At 35.2% G+C, this 19,572-nt stretch overlaps 3 protein-coding genes across 6 annotated transcripts in view; 1 reads left to right on the forward strand and 2 right to left on the reverse strand.

Annotated features, from left to right (window-relative positions):
• Nucleotides 1–368: 368 nt before the first annotated feature.
• On the reverse strand, nucleotides 369–6,419 carry LOC101743072 (transmembrane protein 50A). Its single transcript, XM_004924676.4, has 4 exons — nucleotides 5,715–6,419; nucleotides 2,857–2,988; nucleotides 1,804–1,939; nucleotides 369–635 (listed from the first exon to the last, which is right to left on the reverse strand). The coding sequence occupies exons 1-4, from the start codon at nucleotides 5,808–5,810 to the stop codon at nucleotides 526–528; spliced, it is 474 nt and encodes a 157-aa protein (XP_004924733.1). The 5' UTR covers nucleotides 5,811–6,419; the 3' UTR covers nucleotides 369–525.
• A 2,415-nt stretch (nucleotides 6,420–8,834) lies between these two features.
• LOC101742779 (uncharacterized) lies at nucleotides 8,835–12,471 on the forward strand. 2 transcript variants are annotated; one of them, XM_004924674.5, is made up of 2 exons: nucleotides 8,835–11,136; nucleotides 11,242–12,471. In XM_004924674.5, exons 1-2 carry the CDS (start codon nucleotides 11,089–11,091, stop codon nucleotides 12,418–12,420), a joined length of 1,227 nt encoding a protein of 408 aa, XP_004924731.3. In that variant the 5' UTR covers nucleotides 8,835–11,088; the 3' UTR covers nucleotides 12,421–12,471. The 2 variants fall into 2 exon arrangements, with proteins under 2 accessions (XP_004924731.3, XP_062527572.1); XM_062671588.1 differs by having other exon boundaries at nucleotides 8,914–8,959.
• A 47-nt stretch (nucleotides 12,472–12,518) lies between these two features.
• LOC693032 (chitooligosaccharidolytic beta-N-acetylglucosaminidase) overlaps nucleotides 12,519–19,572 on the reverse strand; it is a 53,710-nt gene continuing 46,656 nt past the window's right edge. For all 3 annotated transcript variants that reach the window (XM_038014419.2, XM_038014418.2, NM_001044001.1), the window contains 4 exon segments: nucleotides 18,710–18,830; nucleotides 17,823–17,915; nucleotides 16,444–16,591; nucleotides 12,519–14,068 (listed from right to left, as the gene is read on the reverse strand). In XM_038014419.2, coding sequence (XP_037870347.2) covers nucleotides 13,984–14,068; nucleotides 16,444–16,591; nucleotides 17,823–17,915; nucleotides 18,710–18,830 — 447 coding nt within the window. In that variant the 3' untranslated portion in view covers nucleotides 12,519–13,983.

Genomic DNA, 19,572 nt, shown 5'->3' on the forward strand with positions numbered 1-19,572 from the left:
TTTATTAAGGTAAGTGTTCACTGCCTAAGATTTGCGATTTGCTGTTATATAGCCATACTCTGTCTATATCTGTTCACCAGTCATTCTGAGCAACGGATGGGACAGGCGTCATAGTACATTTAGGACTTCAACCTAATCTCTTAATTTATGCAGCCCTGTGTCTATTGTTAGTAGATCTACCAATAAACCTAAAATTTGGAACCTATTTGATTCTCTTGTGATTGTTAAAAAAAGTTATTATTTATATGAAAACCCAATCCAAAATTCAATAAATAATGAATTTAAGTAAATATATATATAAAAGGAGGAATACATCACATTCGTGATACATGGTCAGCGATAACTGAAAACAAATTTACTACAACACATAATGGAATCATATAGTTTATTATAGAAAATTTAATTACAAACTAATAAAAACAAAGTCACCTCATTTTATTATTAGGAAGCGATTAATAATAACAGATACAAGTTGGGAGTATTTTTTAATTAAATAATATTACTTTTACTATGTAGATTTTAAGCTTAAGACCAAAGATCCTCAGTGCGTCCGAACTTAAACACGAGAGATCCAGCGAAAATGAAGGCATTTTGCATGAACAAACCCACTCCAGGCCAGGCGTGTTTGGAGGAACCTAAAAATTAACACAATGATAATAACCACATACCTGCCATTCAAGTCACTATAATTTCAAAATAAAAATACAGTCAAAATCTGTTATAACGACATCGAAGGGACTGCTCATATTCAGTCGTAAAAACCGATAGTCGTAACAACCGGTGATGTTTAATGTGTATCGTGCAAGTACAAACAAATCGATAGGGAATTATTGGAAAAATATATTTACATAATACGCGATTTTTCTTCAATATTAATTTGTTTTCTTTTTCTTTGCGAGATTTTGAAAGTTTCACGAATAACTCCACAAAGTTTTGGTGCGTCTTGTGTATAGATAAGTAACAAACTAACTGAAGAGATATGAAGTGGGCTTTGACTACCGCATGCACGTGTTTTGTTTCTAAGAATTAGAAAAGACCCTACACTAAACTAAATCCTATTGTTTTCTTTCCTGATTTTAAAAGCCATTGAAGACAAATGTGGATACCTATTCAAATTGTTTACAATACAGCTTAGCCGGTCGTTCTAACAGATCTAATTCTCCAAAATATTAGTTAAATGTGGTCGTTTTATGAGGTATGTCGTTATTACCAATGTCGTAGAAAGCAATATTTTTAATAAGGTGGTCATATGGCATTCAGCCGGGACCTTTGTTCTTGGTTATTATAACCGGCATGTTGTATTAAACGATGTCGCAGTAAACGGTTTTGACTGTATTGTTATCTTAGAATTGTACTACTTCATCGCGTCCTCTATGTAAAGGTGACTAAATATTCAATAAGCAATGGGCAGTATATGCATGTGGCAATAGTCATGTTTTACTGGTGGTTTAGGACCTCTTGTGAGTCCGCGCGGGTAGGTACCACCGCCCTGCCTGTTTCTGCCGTGAAGCAGTAATGCGTTTTGGTCTGAAGGGTAGGGCAGCCGTTGTAACTACACTGAGATCTTAGAACTTATATCTCAAGGTAGGTGGCGCATTTATGTTGTAGATGTCTATGGGCTCCGGTAACCACTCAACACCAGGTGGGCTGTGAGCTCGTCCACCCATCTAAGCAATAATAAAAAATTATAAAAATGGCTATCTCAGACACTTGCATTGTGATATTTAGATGTTCGAGTAACCATATAAGGTGAACTGTAAAATTGTGCATAAGGTTGCATCGATATATTTATAGAAAACTTACTAGCATTAACATAGTTCGCAAAGAGTATCCAGCAGGCAGCAATGAGGGACGCAAAACCAACAACGAATCCAAGGAAGAGCCAAAGTCTGGCACCACGCGGTCCCATGCAACCACCTGTGTATGTTTCTCCACGAACCTGAAATAGTTATGGTGGCTTTCTCAGAAACTGTTTCATTCATATTTACATCCATATATAGATTTTGGCCTTAGATTTTTTTATTGTTGAGATATTAATGATGACCCGCTGCAATGATGCGGCGAGAAACTCAGCTGGCTGATGCAAGGGTTACGTTGCACGTCAAACTCTTTGCCGAGTTTTGACGAGTACGGAACTAAAGGTGTCTAATGCAAGGATTATTGGATCTGATGGATCCATAAGGACGTGAGACCATAGATAATAATATGTAATGTACAGATGTCTCATTGACAGATCACAGCAATATTTTTAGATCAAATACTAAAATAATGTCAAAAAGATATTGTGTGTCTCTGTCTGTTGTGCACACTGAAAGTTACAAGGGCCATTATTAGTATATAGAGTGGTGTGATGACCTGAACATTCCTAAAATGATTGTCACCTTATCAGGTTTCGTGGAATTCATTTAGAGAAGAAGTAGCTGGCCTTCCATGAATGTTTTATAGATCTTTTTCAGGCCTATTTTTTTTTTTAATCTAATGATAAAACCTAAAGTAATCTTAAGTCAATAACCTAAATAATAATAGTAATAATAGCAGAGGACAAGTAGCAAAGGCTCCAAACTAACATTCCCTGTCTTTGGGACCCATAGACATAACCATATACATGCTTTTATATCACATAATATTTTTTTACAATGAGACAAGAACGAACAATATTGTATATTATGAAACAAATGTTTGCTCAATGAATTAATCAAACCTGCAACCTTCAACACTGCATTCAGGGACACTAATCACTAAATAATAATAATAGGATGACATAATAATAATAGGACAACACTTAATATTAAGATTTAGGTATTTAATTCACCAATACAAGCAATTATCTTATACGCTGATTAAACATTGGTTTACCTGTGCATTTGACACCGAATTGACCATTATCATTGACAGGGTGGCCATCACTCCACATACATGAGCTGCATTAGGCAGATCCCCTGGGTATACAGAAGCCGCATCAATTATAAACCACCATCCTGCGAAAAACTGAAACAAAAATAGTTAATAACATTATGCTCCATCTAAGAACAACATTGTTTAGCAAGATGAAGTCTGCAATATTTCAAAATATCCCTAAATAAATACTGTTGATGGACCATTGCATACCTGACATTAGCATTTTACCTATTCATGTTACTTATGCTTATCCCACTTTCCAAGTTCAATAGTAGAATGTCTCTTTTAGTGGAATTCAAATTTTTTTTTTTTTTTTTTGCTCCGTGCATCCGTGCAGTACAGACGTGTTAGCGATCTTTCCAAAAACATTCATTTCACTGACAAACCATTTTAAACTCAAGCAACATATGCTGTTGATTACAATTTACCGTGAAGTGCAGTGCGAGAAAAATAAAATTTATTTAACTTCTTTTAAAACCACTACTATTACAATTTCGACCATAACAGTTTAAGCAGTGACTACAAATTCGCCTGACCTCTTCGTGCACCTTACAACAAAGTCACTAATTGAGCCACGGATCTACAATGACCGTACTACGCTCACCGAATGGAGGCGGCGTGTCTCAAACGTATGGAGAATCTCAACCAAACCCATCGGTAACTCCCGATTTTGATACTCCAAAAATTACATTTAGAAACAAACGAAGGTCATCTAATAGCAACGATTGTGTCATGAAAGAAATCTTAGATGTGAAGAAACAGATGGCAGAAATGATGTCTTTTACGGCGTCAAGTAGTGTTGCCCAAACTGAGAATATAAACAAGTTGTACCAAGATGTCAGTGCTATGAAAGGGCAAGTTGATAAAATATGTAACAATATTGAATCCATCATCATCGAACAGGAAAAATTGAAGGTGGATGTGTCAAACGTGATGACGTCTACCAGTATATTGGGAAATAAAATTATTGAACTTCTTGAAAAAGAAGTGGAAGGACTTAAGTTTAAATCGTTGCATACACAAGAATCTGCGTCCATGAATCGCGTGAACTATAACAAGATGATTGCCGAATGTCAAGAACGTAGTCAGCGAGCAAAAAATATAATCGTATGCGGTATCATAGAAGCCACCTCTGAAAATGCTATGGAAAGATTGGAATATGACAGAAAAGAAATAATAAAACTTACTAAAATGGCCTCAAGTAAGTGTCCTGAACCTGAAAACATACACCGTCTAGGAAAATATCAACATGACAAAATCCGCCCCATTAAAGCTATTTTTAAATCAGAGGACACTGTTAAAGTTATACTTAGAAACCGAAATAACATGGCAGCTGCTAACGTCAAGATATACAGTGATCAAACTCCATATCAGAGAGAAACCTTACAAATCCTGAAACAAGAACTTGAAAATCGAATTTCGAATGGCGAAACTAATATTTCTATTAAATATGTAAAAGGAGAACCAGCAATAGTAGAATCCTTACCAAAAAACTCTGCGCCGGCAACAAACAATCTAGCACCAGAATAGGAATCTTACAAATTGAGAACATATCATACCAGATTACAAACGACTACTCACAAATTGAAACGTTCTACCCATCTCTCAACTTTCTCTACGCCAATGTACGCAGCATTGTTAAGCTGGGAAAGTTTGATGAGCTCAAGTGCGTCCTGAAGTCTATCGATAAGGGTGTACACATTGTTCTCACAAGTTAAAAAATACCTTACAATAAACCTAAGAAAACTATTGTAAACATACTACATAATATTATTTGTTAATCTTAATTCTACATACTTACACAAAACTCAATCATGCAATACACATAAAATCATACAATGTATCAAAACAAATAATAAACAAATAATAATTAAACCATGAAATGAAAAAACAACGAAACTAACAACCTGCAAATATTTTACCAATGCCACATCCATGCGAACTAGCTCCTTGTGGCGTCAATATCTACCCGCCACCGAGCGGCCGGCGGCTGGTCGAGGCGATCGTTGTACTTACCTTGCTTCTGTGGTAATCTACCCTCTTTATACATTTTAAGAAAATAATAATCTTTATAGTTTTTGTTAAATATATTGTCATAGCACCGCATGTTGTTACCATAAATTATTGTCATGTACTGCACGATCTAAATTAATTATAACTATTTTATTGTTCTCATTTAAGTGAATTTATGTAATTCTTTTGAGAATAAAAAATATCTTTAACCCGAAAAGTTGTTTGTTTGTAGGGACCAGTAACTTCCAGATACCAATTGGATGGTGATGTAGCCAAGGCCTACCCAAAAATGCTTTGATTAAAACGCTTTAATTAACTGTTTTTGTATTCTAAAAGTGATTTCTTCAACAATCTGATATTTAAAAAAAATTAAGTCTAGTAAAAACCAATAATGGCAATTTAGATATGATTCTGTCCATAGATTTCTCCAAAAAAATTGATTAATTGTATATTTATTGTACCGATTTGCTATGTATAAATTCCAGGCAGACCAGAGGTCAATAGAAGAAAACATTTTTTTGTTCTAGAGATCAGAATCTAACGTATTTAGAATTATTGTTATCTATTTTATATGACATTAGAATTTCAGACAACAGTCATGTTATCAGCGAAGCCTTATGAGAGATACAAGTAAATTACGTGAAAAAAGCAAAGTATTTACAGAAATCACATGGCATTATTATAAATCAGGTATTCCATACGTTTAAAAAACAAAACTACCTACGTGCATTTACCAAATATTTTGTTGTTGAATTATATTGAGAGTATACAATGACAAAATAATAATGAATCATCTAACTTACCAGCAGTCCCGCTAATATTGATGCCATAATGTTTCGTTTCTCACCGCTTTCGAACCAAACACAGCTCGGCATGCTTATGTTTTCGAAACAACTCATGGTGATTAATATTATATTTAAACGAAGGTACTAAAAGTCTTTATTAGATCTATTTTGAAATGCTCTAGATGTAATTTTAATCCTTTCTGTAGCTTTGTAAATAGTTTTATCAAATTAACAAATAAAAGTGCTTGACAGCGTTAATGTCATGTAAAGTTGAAGCTCTATTTTTCCAACTGGAAAGGTAACGGTATATTAAGATTCATACCATACAGCCTAATGTTTAATTTTTTATTTTATGAAAAATCTTAATACAAAGTGAAATGAAATTGAGTTGTTTAATTTGAAACATTAATCAATTGGCATGAAATTAAATAAAATGAAATGCAATAAGATGATATGAGATGAAACGGTGTGAATGAAATGAGGTAGGAATTATCTCAGTAAAATGGTGATTTCGGTAGACTTTTTAGTGGTTCTCGAGAAACTACGCCCAGTGGCTTTGTTTCATTTACTCACATTTGGACACTTTCACAGATACTAAACAGTCAATAAACCACCGCTATTACATAATTAATCCTGAAAAAACACTAAATAGACAAAATAAAACAATTCACACAACTTCGCTTCTCGCGCTCCCAACAAAAAGTCTGTCATGTAAATGTCACATATTATTTTGATTAACCAAGTTAGGACGGCAAATAAAATTTAACGAATACACCCCAAGCTATTTGAAATTGCCTATTGTAATGAGACATTCAAACCAATTTTCCCATAAGAAAAGCTTACTGCAACGAACACTAACAAAATTGACTCAAAAGACTATTATTATAATTCTTATATATATTATTATCAGGTTCTATATTAATTTAAAAACTTAATAATTACATAATATTTTTCAAAAAAGGTATTTTAGATACAATTTTTAAAAAACGTTATATAAAAATCACGGAATAGATAAATAAGGTTGGAATGGTAATGTAGGCGGGGCAAGCGTGCCACAGTTATGATTGTACAAACATAACTCGACCGATTCTTTCATTCACCGCGTTTAGTGCGCTTCGGACTACTTTGGCGAACAGATCTCCGCTTTATAGTGCCGTGTTGTGCAATTATAACTTGTAAAACAAAAAGTCAGACCTCAAGTATAGAGCGAGGAGGTATATCTTTCGATCGGTAAGTCGAAATTACCATTTAATTACAATATTATTTGTCTAAAACATAAAAATATACTGAGCATTATGAAATTCCAAACATTAACAATATTATTGCAGCAAGTTATAAATAGCATACATTGCGCGATGTGTATTCGCCCAATGAACGCAATGACCAAGTCAGCTTCCAATGTACTACATGCATTGCGTTCTCTACACTTCAATCTTTGAAATTTCGGCCTTTGCCCTGATTGGCCGTGGTGCACGGCGCTAGTTTGTCGATAGTGAGGTGACCATGTGGTGAAATAAAATCATCGACAGAATTCTCGACTATACATATTTACATTTGACATGGATAATTTTTGCATTATTTTATATTTAATTAATGATACCTAGTATATTCTTAGTGAGACGTATTTTGAGTAAAATAAATATGTATTATTATTATTGAATTATTATCACTGAATTAATATGAAGGTATAATATAAAGGGACATGTAGATCTCTCATTTACGGATATTTACTATATTGTCTAAGACGTATTAAAATCTAAGTAAAATGCTATTTGACTTATGCAGTAAATTAAAAATTTTAGGTTTCCTAAAGAACCTAACGCCATGGAACAATGGATTGACGTGACAGGTAGAGGAAACTGGAGACAAAGACGAGTACTATTTGCTCAAAACATTTTATTGAAAATGATTTTACCATAAAAAAAATCAGAATACACTTAGTTTTGAAAAATTCATTCGCAATTAATAGCAAGCGCCAACTGCTTAACAAATACGTTTTATTCCAGGGACAGTGACTATTTGTAATTAATAAAAGTAAAATAGTTTTCTTTTTCAATATTTATTTCATGTTTCATTTTCTCCATTCATTCATCAGATAATTTATCGATAAAGAATATCGATTTTATCAAGCACTAGCGTGTATGAACATTTTTATTGCCTTTTGCGTGTGTTAGTGTGTATGCCTACGGGAGTTTTGTGCTAGTTTGTGAACGAATATCTGCCCTGAGATTTATGTGTGGGTGTTTTTGTTGTGTGCGAAGTACTTGTAATCACAGTATGTGTATGTGTAGAAATTAAAATAGTGGGGATGAAGCGGCGACACTGGTTCTAATACAAAATTAGAGCAAAGGCCTTTCCAACCTTATTTATCTATTCCGTGATAAAAATAGATTGCCGCGGTGTCTACGACACTAGCAATCAGTAGCTAGGACTTCAGTGAGGAACCTCCTCACGATACGCACAGTATCAAGGATAGCTGCCCTCTGTATCAGGTCCCTAACCCAGCTGGATAACGAAAGTTTCTTAAGGTGTTGATCGAAACTTTTCGCTATCAAACCGTGTACCGACACAACTATTGGAACAATGATGGTTGAATCAACATGCCAGATGGCGGTAGTCTCGTGGGCAGAGTCTAAATATTTTATTAATATGTCCTTATTATCATTATTATTATTATTGAATTAAACTATATAAGATGAAGTAGAATAAATTTCTAGGTACGTTAGAAATACGAAGATGCTTAGCTGTTTTTTGTCATCTAAAAATTCTGCGTTTATGTATTGTAATAATTTTATATTGTCTCACTTTCTCATTTTTTTGTAATACGCAACCTAATGTCAAAGGAAATAATATTATAATAACAATAATTTATTTGTGTAGAATACAGGTACAAGTATGGTCTTAGTATAAAATATATTCAACCCCAGTACATTCTGCCTCTTGGCATACAAAATTGAAAGAGAAACTTACAGCTAACTTAAACTAGGCATTAAGATAAATTTAAGAATGAGATTTAATTTAAAAAAGTGATGACGTGCTACCAAAACTTAGCTCTCGTTATCCACAGACTAACTGAATTACAAATAGTAACTAATGTAACTTTCAAAAAACTAAAAAGCTATGATGACCTATGTGGAACCTCGCATGAGATCAAAGAACGTCAATCGCAATGTCCTGTCCTTTCATTCCCTTCCCTTCTGATGGCAATTTACAACCTATATTTAGATATCACACGCGCAGCTTCGCCCACGTCGTCAAGATAAGTATAAATTAATTTGTCAAAATGTGTCACGTAATTTTTTTAAAGATAGTAATACTGTTTCCCGTGAGAACGAAATGTTGTTTCGGTATAAGAGGTAGCCCATGTCTTGATTCCGACCTCAAAGTATCACTTTTCAATCATTAATCCATTGTTTCGTTTCGGCGTGAAGGAAGGATATACAAACAGACAAATGCATCATCACATCTGGAACGAAGTTCCTGATCGCGCGTTGTGAAAGGGGGCTAGACGGAAAAAATTCTTACGAAAAGTTGTCACGACACTTTTTAGATCCGTCATTCTGACCAATCAACGTGTAGGCGCTTATCGCGTGACATTGCTCGTATCCGATTGGTCCGCGTAATGAGTACAGTTTCTCGAGATAGCGTTTCAACAATAGTAATTTAGTTCATAGTATTGTTTTTTTCTTCTTCATAATGCCGTAATTTATTATTATAACTTAAAAAAAAAAATACAATTCCTTCACTAATTAATCGAAAGGAACTTCGTTCCATCCGGGTGTCCCTTGACACCTCTGAAGTTTTTTATAATATTAAAGACGAATAAATAATTATCGCCGAGTTGACAAAATTTGCTCATAATCACCAAGAACTCACCGAGCAATACCCACTCATTGTCACGAAGACATTTAGTTCTTTTTTTAGGAAAAAAGAAATCATTTTATCTACATACATACAATTGTACATACATACAACTTTTTTACATACAATTTTACTTACCTATGACATTTTCCCTTTTGTTTTGACATAGTCATTTTTTTATGTAGACAGAAAAAAACCTGTATCAAAAAAAATTATTAATAACACTAGAGCTCATCAGTATTTTCAAAACAAAAAAATCTATTCTCAAATGGAAGGAAGAGTATTATCCTTCTAAACTATCGAACTAGGCTTACGTATGAACTATCGTTCTAAGGTTTTGTCATTCTCGATTTTAAAGCACTGTTTAATCATTCTTAATTTTTAGACAAATATTTACAAAAAATTGTTTTACTCATATTTAATTTTATCACATTGCACGCACCCAATACTTTACAGTTACTAGGAATTAGGTTCAGCAGAGATACGCGCGGCTTCCATATTTAATTAAACTGAAATAAATAAAATATTGTTGAATTAAATAAGTTAAATATTGTTGTAATCTTTCAGGTTCATTATTATTTCGAGAATAACTTTGAAGTCGTCGTGGCCTAAAGGATAGACGTCCGGTGCATTCGTACCCACCGATGCAACGGTGTTTGAATCCCGCAGGCGGGTACCAATTTTTCTAATGGAATACATATTTAACAAATGTTCCCGATTTACTTCCACGGTGAAGGAATAACATCGTGTAATAAAAATCAAAGCCGCAAAATTATAATTTGCGTAATTACTGGTGGTTGAGTCCGCACGGGTAGGTACCACCACCCTGCCTATTTCTACTGTGAAGCAATAATGCGTTTCAGTGTGAGTGGAGGGACAGCCGTTGTAACTATACTCAGACCTTACAACATATATCTCAATGTGGGTAGCGCATTTACGTTGTAGATGTCTATGGGCTCCTGTAACCACATAACACCAGGTGGGCTGTGAGCTCATCCAACCATCTAAGCAATAAATCATTAAAATAAAAAAAGACCATTATATATCCTGCAAACACTCAACTATCTCTTAAGTAAGGGAGAGCGCAGCTTAAATAATTTAAAACACTTTTTACCCTTGCGAGCCCTACCAACACATTATGACAGTCCGTAACCTTAGAAAAAATCCAATTATAATAACTCTATAAATTTATCAATGATTACATATTGAATCAATACAAAATTCTTCAACTTTACTATTGATCAACGCGATAACGCAAATAGTTATCTCAAGAATAAGAAACCTATGCTTATTTCTGTATTTCTTTCCTAATTCAATTACAAAATTCTACGAGCTATCGAGTTATTGTGAAAATATAATGTTTAATCAGGGTTTCCTTACATAACATCACACAATCAAGATAGAAGATAAAAATCATTACTATAAATGATTTGCATAGACCCTTTTTCATTCAGTTTGTGAATACTACCTATATACAGTCTTACTAATATTTATTTGAAATTGATATCAGTGTGCATTAACATTGTGAGCGATGACTTTTAAATTAAAGCTGTTAATACTTATCGTAACTCTATTGCGGGTAAGAATTTAACTTTATTATTTAGCTGTGTACCGATGCAAAACTATATCGTTTCCCAGTTGTTCAATATTTTTTTTGTCACGTATGTGTATCTTCCTGTTTCAGATAAATTTAGCACAGTCTATTGGCAATGGTTTAAGCACCGGAGATGTGGCCATCAGCAATGGTGATACAACTGGTTTTTTGTTAAATTCAAATCAAATTGGTGGAAATGTACCTACGATTAATAACATGGACAACCAGGGACTCGGCAGCGGACTTCTATCATTTCAGAACAACGCTCCGGAACCATTGACCGATCCAAATAATATTAGCAATTTGAATAGATCTTCTAGAGGAACGCTTTTCGGTGGAATCGGCAACCAATTTCCATTTCAGTCCAGTTTCATGAACAGTCCGGCAAATCAAATTTCTAACAGTCTATCAGGCTTCAAAGGATTCCCTAACAGCTTTGGTACTGGTACGGCGGTATCAGGATTCTCGAATTGCTTAAGTAACGGCCTGACTAATAGAGCAGCTATTGATGGAAACGTCAGATCAGTGAGAGGTGCGGGCATCGATAATTTGATTAATCAAGCAGGATTAATCGGAAATCCATTTGCAGGAACTGCTGGAACTTTTGGAAATACTGTAACGAATCCAGCTTTTTTAACGAACCCATTACCGTCTACTCCCACTGGTAATTCGAATATTATACTTAACAATCCCGGGTTCTCGACGAATTCATTAGACTTGTCGAATCAGAATGCTTTTAATGGAATAGCGAATAGTGTAACAGCCGCGTCTTTAAACAACATGATAAACCCGGTAAACAGCTTAACGGTTGGTCCACTAACAAATTCCAACTCAGTAAGCAACGCTTTCGCTGGAACAAACTTACCTAATTATAGCAACCTTGACTTAGCTAATCATAAGAAGACGCTAGCTACTTTGACTGGCCTAAATCCGTCTAACCTGGGTACCGTTTCAAAATTAGCTGTAACTAGTAGCACAGCTCTATCGCCGACTGGACTGTCGATATTAGCTGAGAACTTAATGATGGATGGCAGTGTTTCGGTAACTGGAAAGATGCCGTTCGTTGGAACCGTGAATGTTGAGGGTACCATACCTGACAACGGCATTGGCACTGTCTTGTACGAGTGTGGCACCGGTAATGTTGGCATAATTAGCGATGACCGCGGTCTGATCGGGCAAAATAACGTTGGCGCGGGCAGACCATTCAACAATGGTGTCGGTGGCAATCTACTCGGCTTCAATAACAGAGGATTTGCGAGAAATAATTAATTTATGTTTTAGTTTAAGTATTTATTTGAATAAATTGTTTGTTTTGCGCAATACCTCTTTTGTCTGTCAACGAACTGGCGAAAATAATGAAAATACCGTTTTTTATTATGCAGAATTTTATTAAAAATACCAATAAGTGTACATTAATAAGTCACAAGAACATGAAAACACACACGTGCTCATGAAGTATATAGTATAATAATATCTAATTTAATGTGTAAATAGTAAATGCTGTATAAGTATTACAATTTAGTAATAATATGTGACGATAGAAATACGTTAAAATATATACGTAGTAAAACGATTTAAAAATATTTGATATGAGTATTAATCTTATTTATATCTTCTCGTGAAGATATTCCAAAAATGTTTCCACACTTATAAACGCACTTATTGCTTATGTCAGGTTTCTTAACAATAATTGTTTAAAACTATAAAGTGTAAGAAGCAATCACGAATCGAAATAACTTTTGTCGAAATATATACATTGTCGAGATCTTGTACAAATATAGCATTTTCTCTGGAGCAACGTAAAATTTATGAAATGAATAATATCTCGAGACTGAATTGTTATCAACTTAAATAATTTGTGACAAAAAATCCGATCGTAACTCTGTTTTGGACGTATGTATTTTTTATTGAAAAATTTTACCATTTATACTTAAAACATTTTACTGTTTTAATCTCTCGTTCGTTTTATTTTTTATTTTCGTTTCATTAATTGATGGAACAAAATTGTATTCATCTTATTATCATGTCAACATCGTTTTCAAATGTAGAATAAACAGTAATTAAATTGTACAAAATAAACGCTAGGTTCTCAAACCCTTTGTCATATAACTAACCACAATGACAGGAATTTGAAATTTTGCGGATACCCGCTGACATGACATATTAATATGTCAACAGTGTAGATGATTTATTTTTTACTGTAGAAATGCATGTGCACTGAAAGATTTAAAAAGACTTGGCTTAAAAAATACAATATATGCTATAAAGTACACAATTATACAACGCGAATACACGTTTTGATCACGATTAATTTACAAACTTTTAAATCTTTAATTTAATATATTTTATAAACTTAATTATTATTATAATGTCATGTAATCTCAAAATACTCTTATTATTATGCAAATAATGGCAGTAACTGGTGTATTTTAATGCTCTACGGAAATAGAACATCTCGGGGAAATGGTATTTTTTTTAATTATTTTATACACAAAATAAAACTAAATTATGATAATATTTGTTAACTGAATAAAAAAAATCCTATTTTAACATTATACATTTTGTTTTCATTTTCTAACATTATTATTTCGCTTATATTTTTTTAAGCTGGCAAAGTAAGTGCTTACTTTTTATTTCAAATTGTATTTTCGCCCAAAAAATCTTGTTGTTAAAAAACACCATTTTTTCATGTAACAAAATAAAGCAAAGGAATTCCTCTTTATTTTGGTTATTCGAAAAAAGTTGCGATGAGTTTTAGGATAGTATTGTCTGTCTTTGTTATTTATTATTCATAAGGCTGGCAGCACATCCTCTTCGCGTTGTCTATGAACTCTAACCATAGCAAAGTCCTTGATTCTGATAGCACCACTCCGGCTCAAGCGATTCAGCTTGAATTCCCATTCTTACCAAACGTTCTCTGTTGAAAAAATTAAATAAACAAAATGTATTAAATAGATATATTTCGTTTCTTATACATTAGTGGAGGCACGAGTTCGCGGTATATCTAGTTACACGTTAATCGGTTACGCAAGTCAGATAATACAACTGTATATACAGTCGTCTTACCATCAGAGATAAGTCGCCTGTTATGCCAATTGTATATATATATATATATTTTTATTGCCCTTGTAGGCAGACGAGCATACGGCCCACCACGATGGTGAGTGGTTACCGTCACCTATGAACTTCAGCAATGCTAGGGGCAGAGCCAAGCCGCTGCCTACCGCTTAATACTCTCCACAAGCCTCGTTTGAAGAAGGACATGTCATAGCGCTCGGGAAACACCGTGGAGGGTAGCACATTCCAAAGCCAGATAGTATATGGCAGAAATTGAAGTAAAAAAAGTAGAATAATTTATATGGGGTAGAAAAGGATATAAGGGATACAATAAGGCTTAAAGGGTTTAATAAGGTACAATGCAATTGAGATCCAGGCCTAATGTTTCGCGTGTCTGTCACTACAATCCAATCAGTTGACCTTAATTCAAAGATGCTTTATCCTGAGACAAACACACAGATTGAATTTTCAATCAGGCCAGGACTTATTGGGACAGTAACAAATAAGGAGGTAAGGAGGTATATTTTTAATTTTTAATAATAATTATTATATTACATTGTGTATTAATTGTATGTATATTTACGGATATATGTATGTACCTATGTTTATGTATGTATGTATGTGTGTATGTATGTGTATATGTAAGTGTACATATATAACTAGTCAGGTCATAAATATTGTCACACAGTAAAAACTTTTCTTTTAGAATGCTGGAAACAAAAAAGTTTATTGAATTCGAATTTCGAATTGTTCATGAAAATAAAAATGTATACTTTTAGAATTTTACTCATTTTTAAATATGGAGTGGACGCTTAAAGAAGGCCATGTTGCAGTTATTGCGTTGCATCGTTGCGGTTACGCGCCAATTCAATTTTTTAACATACTGAAAAATTTGAATATAACCAAAAGATTCGTTTATCGTACCATCAAACGATACAATGAAGACTCTAGTGTAGATGACAGGTCAAGAAGTGGTCGCCCTCGGTCTGTTAGGACTCCAGCAGTGATAAAAGCTGTGAAGGCGCGAATTCAAAGAAATCCCAAACGTAAGCAGAAACTGTTGGCCCTTCAGATGGGGTTAAGCAGAACCACGGTGAAAAGGGTTTTAAATGAAGACTTAGGGCTTCGGGCATATCGAAGAAAAACAGGACATCGTTTGAATGCTCGTCTAATGGACCTGAGACTGAAGAGATGCCGCGCTTTGTTGAAGCGGTACGCGGGAAAAAAATATCGGGAAATTCTTTTTTCGGATGAAAAAAATTTTACCGTAGAAGAGAGCTACAACAAACAAAATGATAAGGTGTACGCACACAGTAGTGAAGAAGCGAGCAACCGTATTCCGCGTGTCCAACGAGGTCATTTTCCATCCTCGCTCATGGTATGGTTGAGAGTTTCTTATTGGGGCTTAACAGAGGTACATTTTTGTGAGAAAGGTGTAAAAACGAATGCAGTTGTGTATCAAAATACAGTCCTGGCGAACGTTGTGGAACCTGTTTCTCATACCATGTTCAATAACAGGCACTGGGTATTCCAACAAGATTCGGCGCCAGCTCATAGAGCGAAGAGCACACAAGACTGGCTGGCGGCGCGTGAAATCGACTTCATCCGGCACGAAGACTGGCCCTCCTCCAGTCCAGATTTGAATCCGTTAGATTACAAGATATGGCAACACTTGGAGGAAAAGGCGTGCTCAAAGCCTCATCCCAATTTGGAGTCACTCAAGACATCCTTGATTAAGGCAGCCGCCGATATTGACACGGACCTCGTTCGTGCTGCCATAGACGACTGGCCGCGCAGATTGAAGGTCTGTATTCAAAATCACGGAGGTCATTTTGAATAAACTTTAGTGTCATAAGAATCTATGTTTTGTTAAGTTCATTTTGGTATATGAATGGTTACATAATGAATAAACTTGTTTCAATTATTTTACATTAAACATGTGACAGAATTTATGACCTGACTAGGTATATTTCACTAGATTGGTACACCGCGCGTAATTCATGATGATGACAAATGATTCTTGTCCACCTGATGGTTGTCTGAAAGAGATCGCTCTTAGCGATAAGACCGCCAATTGTACTTTTTTGTATTTAATGTATCGCAATGTGTATTTGTTTTTTGGTGTACAATAAAGAATACTCTCTCTCTCTCTCTCTCTCTCTCTCTACCAGTAGGTGCGGATATTTGGCCCATTAACATCCCTTAATAAATAGGCTTGAGTGGGCAGATCCTTACCTGACATGGAGCATCCGGTGCTCGGCGTCCTGCCACGCGGTGGAAGGTTCGGCCCACATGCGCTCGGCGAAGGCAGCCGCTCTGGGCCACAGTCGGCCGTCCAGCGTGGCAGGGTCCGACTGCTCGGACCACAGCGCTACTTCACCACCTTGCCAATTATAGAACAAACAAATGAAATAAGTTCCGATAGCTCCGAGCGATTTTTTTAGAACGAATTTCCTTATGGGACGATGCGGAGGGATACCCTAACCGGGAAAAAACGTCCGTAACGTAAGATTTTTAATAGTACCGCACACAGTGTACGAATTAACTTTGTAATAACGTACAAAAAATAATATATTTTTATTATATATTATATTTTTTATAAATCATTGTGGATAAAATGAAGTTGATAACTTTGTAAAGTAGTTTTTTATTTTATTTTTATCAATAAAAAAATCATAATAAAAAATGTATACCCGAATAATGATTTCTTTATACCTCGAATAGAACTTAAAATTAATATTTTTATAATAAGGAACTTCCGGTGTCCCACGACATTGCACATCTTTTTTTTATTGCCTAGATGGGTGGACGAGCTCACAGCCCACCTGGTGTTAAGTGGTTACTGGAACTCATAGACATCTACGACGTAAATGCGCCACCCACCTTAAGATATAAGTTCTAAGGTCTCAAGTATAGTTACAACGGCTGCCCCATCATTCAAACCGAAACACATTACTGCTACACGGCAGAAATTGGCAGGGCGGTGGTACTTACCCGCGCGGACTCACAAGAGGTCCTACCACCAGTAAAGCTGCTAAAGTTGCTAAAAGACTTTCTGCAACTTTACGAAACATACGGGAAAGATCATGTCATTGTACACGCTGGTAGGACGTATTGTAAGCACGACAGGTAGGTACCACTGACCCGTCAATTTCCGCCACTGAGCTATCATGGGTTCCAGTTGCATGACAGCCAGGACACTATACAATTGAAGTCAGATTTCATGTCTCAAGGGCCGTGGGGTTGACCTTGTGGTGTTTGTTGCGCTGATGAGGAGTATCAATTGGTTCACACACGCAGTAAACACATCAATACTATTTACAAATAAATTGATAAAATCGTAACTATGTATCTTTCTTAGAATACTTTTTTATATTTCTCTGTGATTCATATATCCTATTCCATTAGTCTACCATTAACTGCAATCATAAAACGGAATGACCGCAAAGATAATTAAAGTAAATAAAAATCTTACGTTACGGACGGTTTTTTCCCGGTTAGGGTATCCCTCCGCAACGTCTCATAAGGAACTTGGTTCCAAAAAAAAACCGGACCGGATCGAGATTCTCCATTACAAAAACCGATTAAAAATTATGGGTTTCAAAAATATTTACCTAAGATCTGATCTCGGTACGAGAGCGCCATCACCGCTGGACTGTTACCGTACACTTTCTGCCACCCGATGTACGGTGAACACCAATTATTACCTGAAAATATATATATTCTACATACAGCACTAAAATTTAACATCAAATATCCTCATTCAGCCGGACATCATGTGACGTCATAGATTTTTTTTAATTTTTTTTATTGCCTAGATGGGATCATTAGTAAAATGAAACTGTTATTCTACCTTAATTAATAGATACTGTTTTGATGTGAAAATATTCAGAATATGTTTAATGTTTATTTTATTGTTTAAAAACAGAAATTACTGTCAAAATAATTAAATATTAATAATGCATAACTATTAATATAATATTTATTATTATTTTTATTGGTTAGATGGTTGGACGAGCTCACAGCCCATCTGGTGTTAAGCGGGTACCGGAGCCCACAGACATCTACAACGTAAATGCCCACCCACCTTGAGACATAAGTTCTAAGGTCTCAGTATAGTTGCAACGCCTGCCCCACCCTTCAAACCGAATTACTGCTTCACGGCAGAAATAGGTAGGGTGGTGGTACCTACCCGTGCGGATTCACAAGAGGTCCTACCAGCAGTAAAACACCCGACGATTCGTCGACGACGAACAAACATTCCCGGCGCGCTACAGAACCGAGGCAGCCCCAACTACGCCCTGAACGCATTGTTCCGCAATAAATTAGTTATTTTAATTTTGAAAAATAAAATATACAAACCATAAGCTTAGGTAAAGTTCCAGTATTGGGGCGGATTTTTTTATGGTGCCCAGGAGTCGCATTAAGTTTAAATCCGGCCCTGGTCGTATGGGACGCGTAAAGCGCTGTACTGCTTTTGAGTATAGATTAAAGAGCTTACCAGACCCAACCCATGCCCCGAATCCACAGTCAAAGTATAGAGCGTCATAATTTGACATGATCAGGCGATATCCTTTCTGGAGTAAACCTTGAATTTGTGGGTCGGCTCCAGTGGTCCAGACCTGAAGTGAAAAGTATTCGAATTATAGACTCTCCTCCTTCAGTCGATTGCTCATTGCTGAGCATCGTGATGCGCCCACCTGTGACCTTCTTTTGGAATTTAGAGCCACTGACTATATATATGAGGCCGTCAGCGCAATAGTGGCCTGACCCACAATCATGCTTATATGTATAGGTATATTTCAATTTATTTACAATATATTCAATTATGATGCAAAACCGGCCTATCCATAGTTTCACCCATAGATAGCAGATGGCTTTGTAAACATTATTTTTGCGCGTATTGTTTTTTTTAATTCAAATTCATGAAAACTTAAACCTCACTGCTTCATAATAACTATGATAAGCTTAGGCCGCTTTTGCGCTGACGGCCTCATATACGAAGTTGCATCTTTTGTTAAAACTTGTCCCAATAGATTCACCAAGATGTCTAATGTGGTAAATAGAAATCGACGCGACGATAAACTATGTTTTCCAAAATCCAAAACCACATTAAAGATTTATAGTATACTAGGTATGAGCGTTAGGATATTTAATAAACTACCAAAGAAATCAAGAGACCTAGACGATTTTCATTTTATGAAAAATCTAAAAGATAATTTTATTAGTGAAAATGATTATCACATAAATGATTTTCTTAGGGACGATATTGAAAATAATTGGATTTTTTTATTATTATTTGAATTATGGATGAATGAATGTTAAATTATACAATATCTTGCACTGCACTCAAATTCGCATGTC

The sequence above is a fragment of the Bombyx mori genome, chromosome 12, assembly GCF_030269925.1.
Source record: "Bombyx mori chromosome 12, ASM3026992v2".
Classification (NCBI taxonomy): domain Eukaryota; kingdom Metazoa; phylum Arthropoda; class Insecta; order Lepidoptera; family Bombycidae; genus Bombyx; species Bombyx mori.

Coding starts and splice junctions, on each gene's coding strand:
- LOC101743072 (XM_004924676.4), bottom strand. CDS start 5,810: ATGAGTTGTTTCGAAAACATAAGCATGCCGAGCTGTGTTTGGTTCGAA. Junction 2,989..5,714: donor CAATATTAGCGGGACTGCTG/GTAAGTTAGATG, acceptor TTTTTGTTTCAG/TTTTTCGCAGGATGGTGGTT. Junction 1,940..2,856: donor ATTCGGTGTCAAATGCACAG/GTAAACCAATGT, acceptor TAACTATTTCAG/GTTCGTGGAGAAACATACAC.
- LOC101742779 (XM_004924674.5), top strand. CDS start 11,089: ATGACTTTTAAATTAAAGCTGTTAATACTTATCGTAACTCTATTGCGG. Junction 11,137..11,241: donor TTATCGTAACTCTATTGCGG/GTAAGAATTTAA, acceptor TTCCTGTTTCAG/ATAAATTTAGCACAGTCTAT.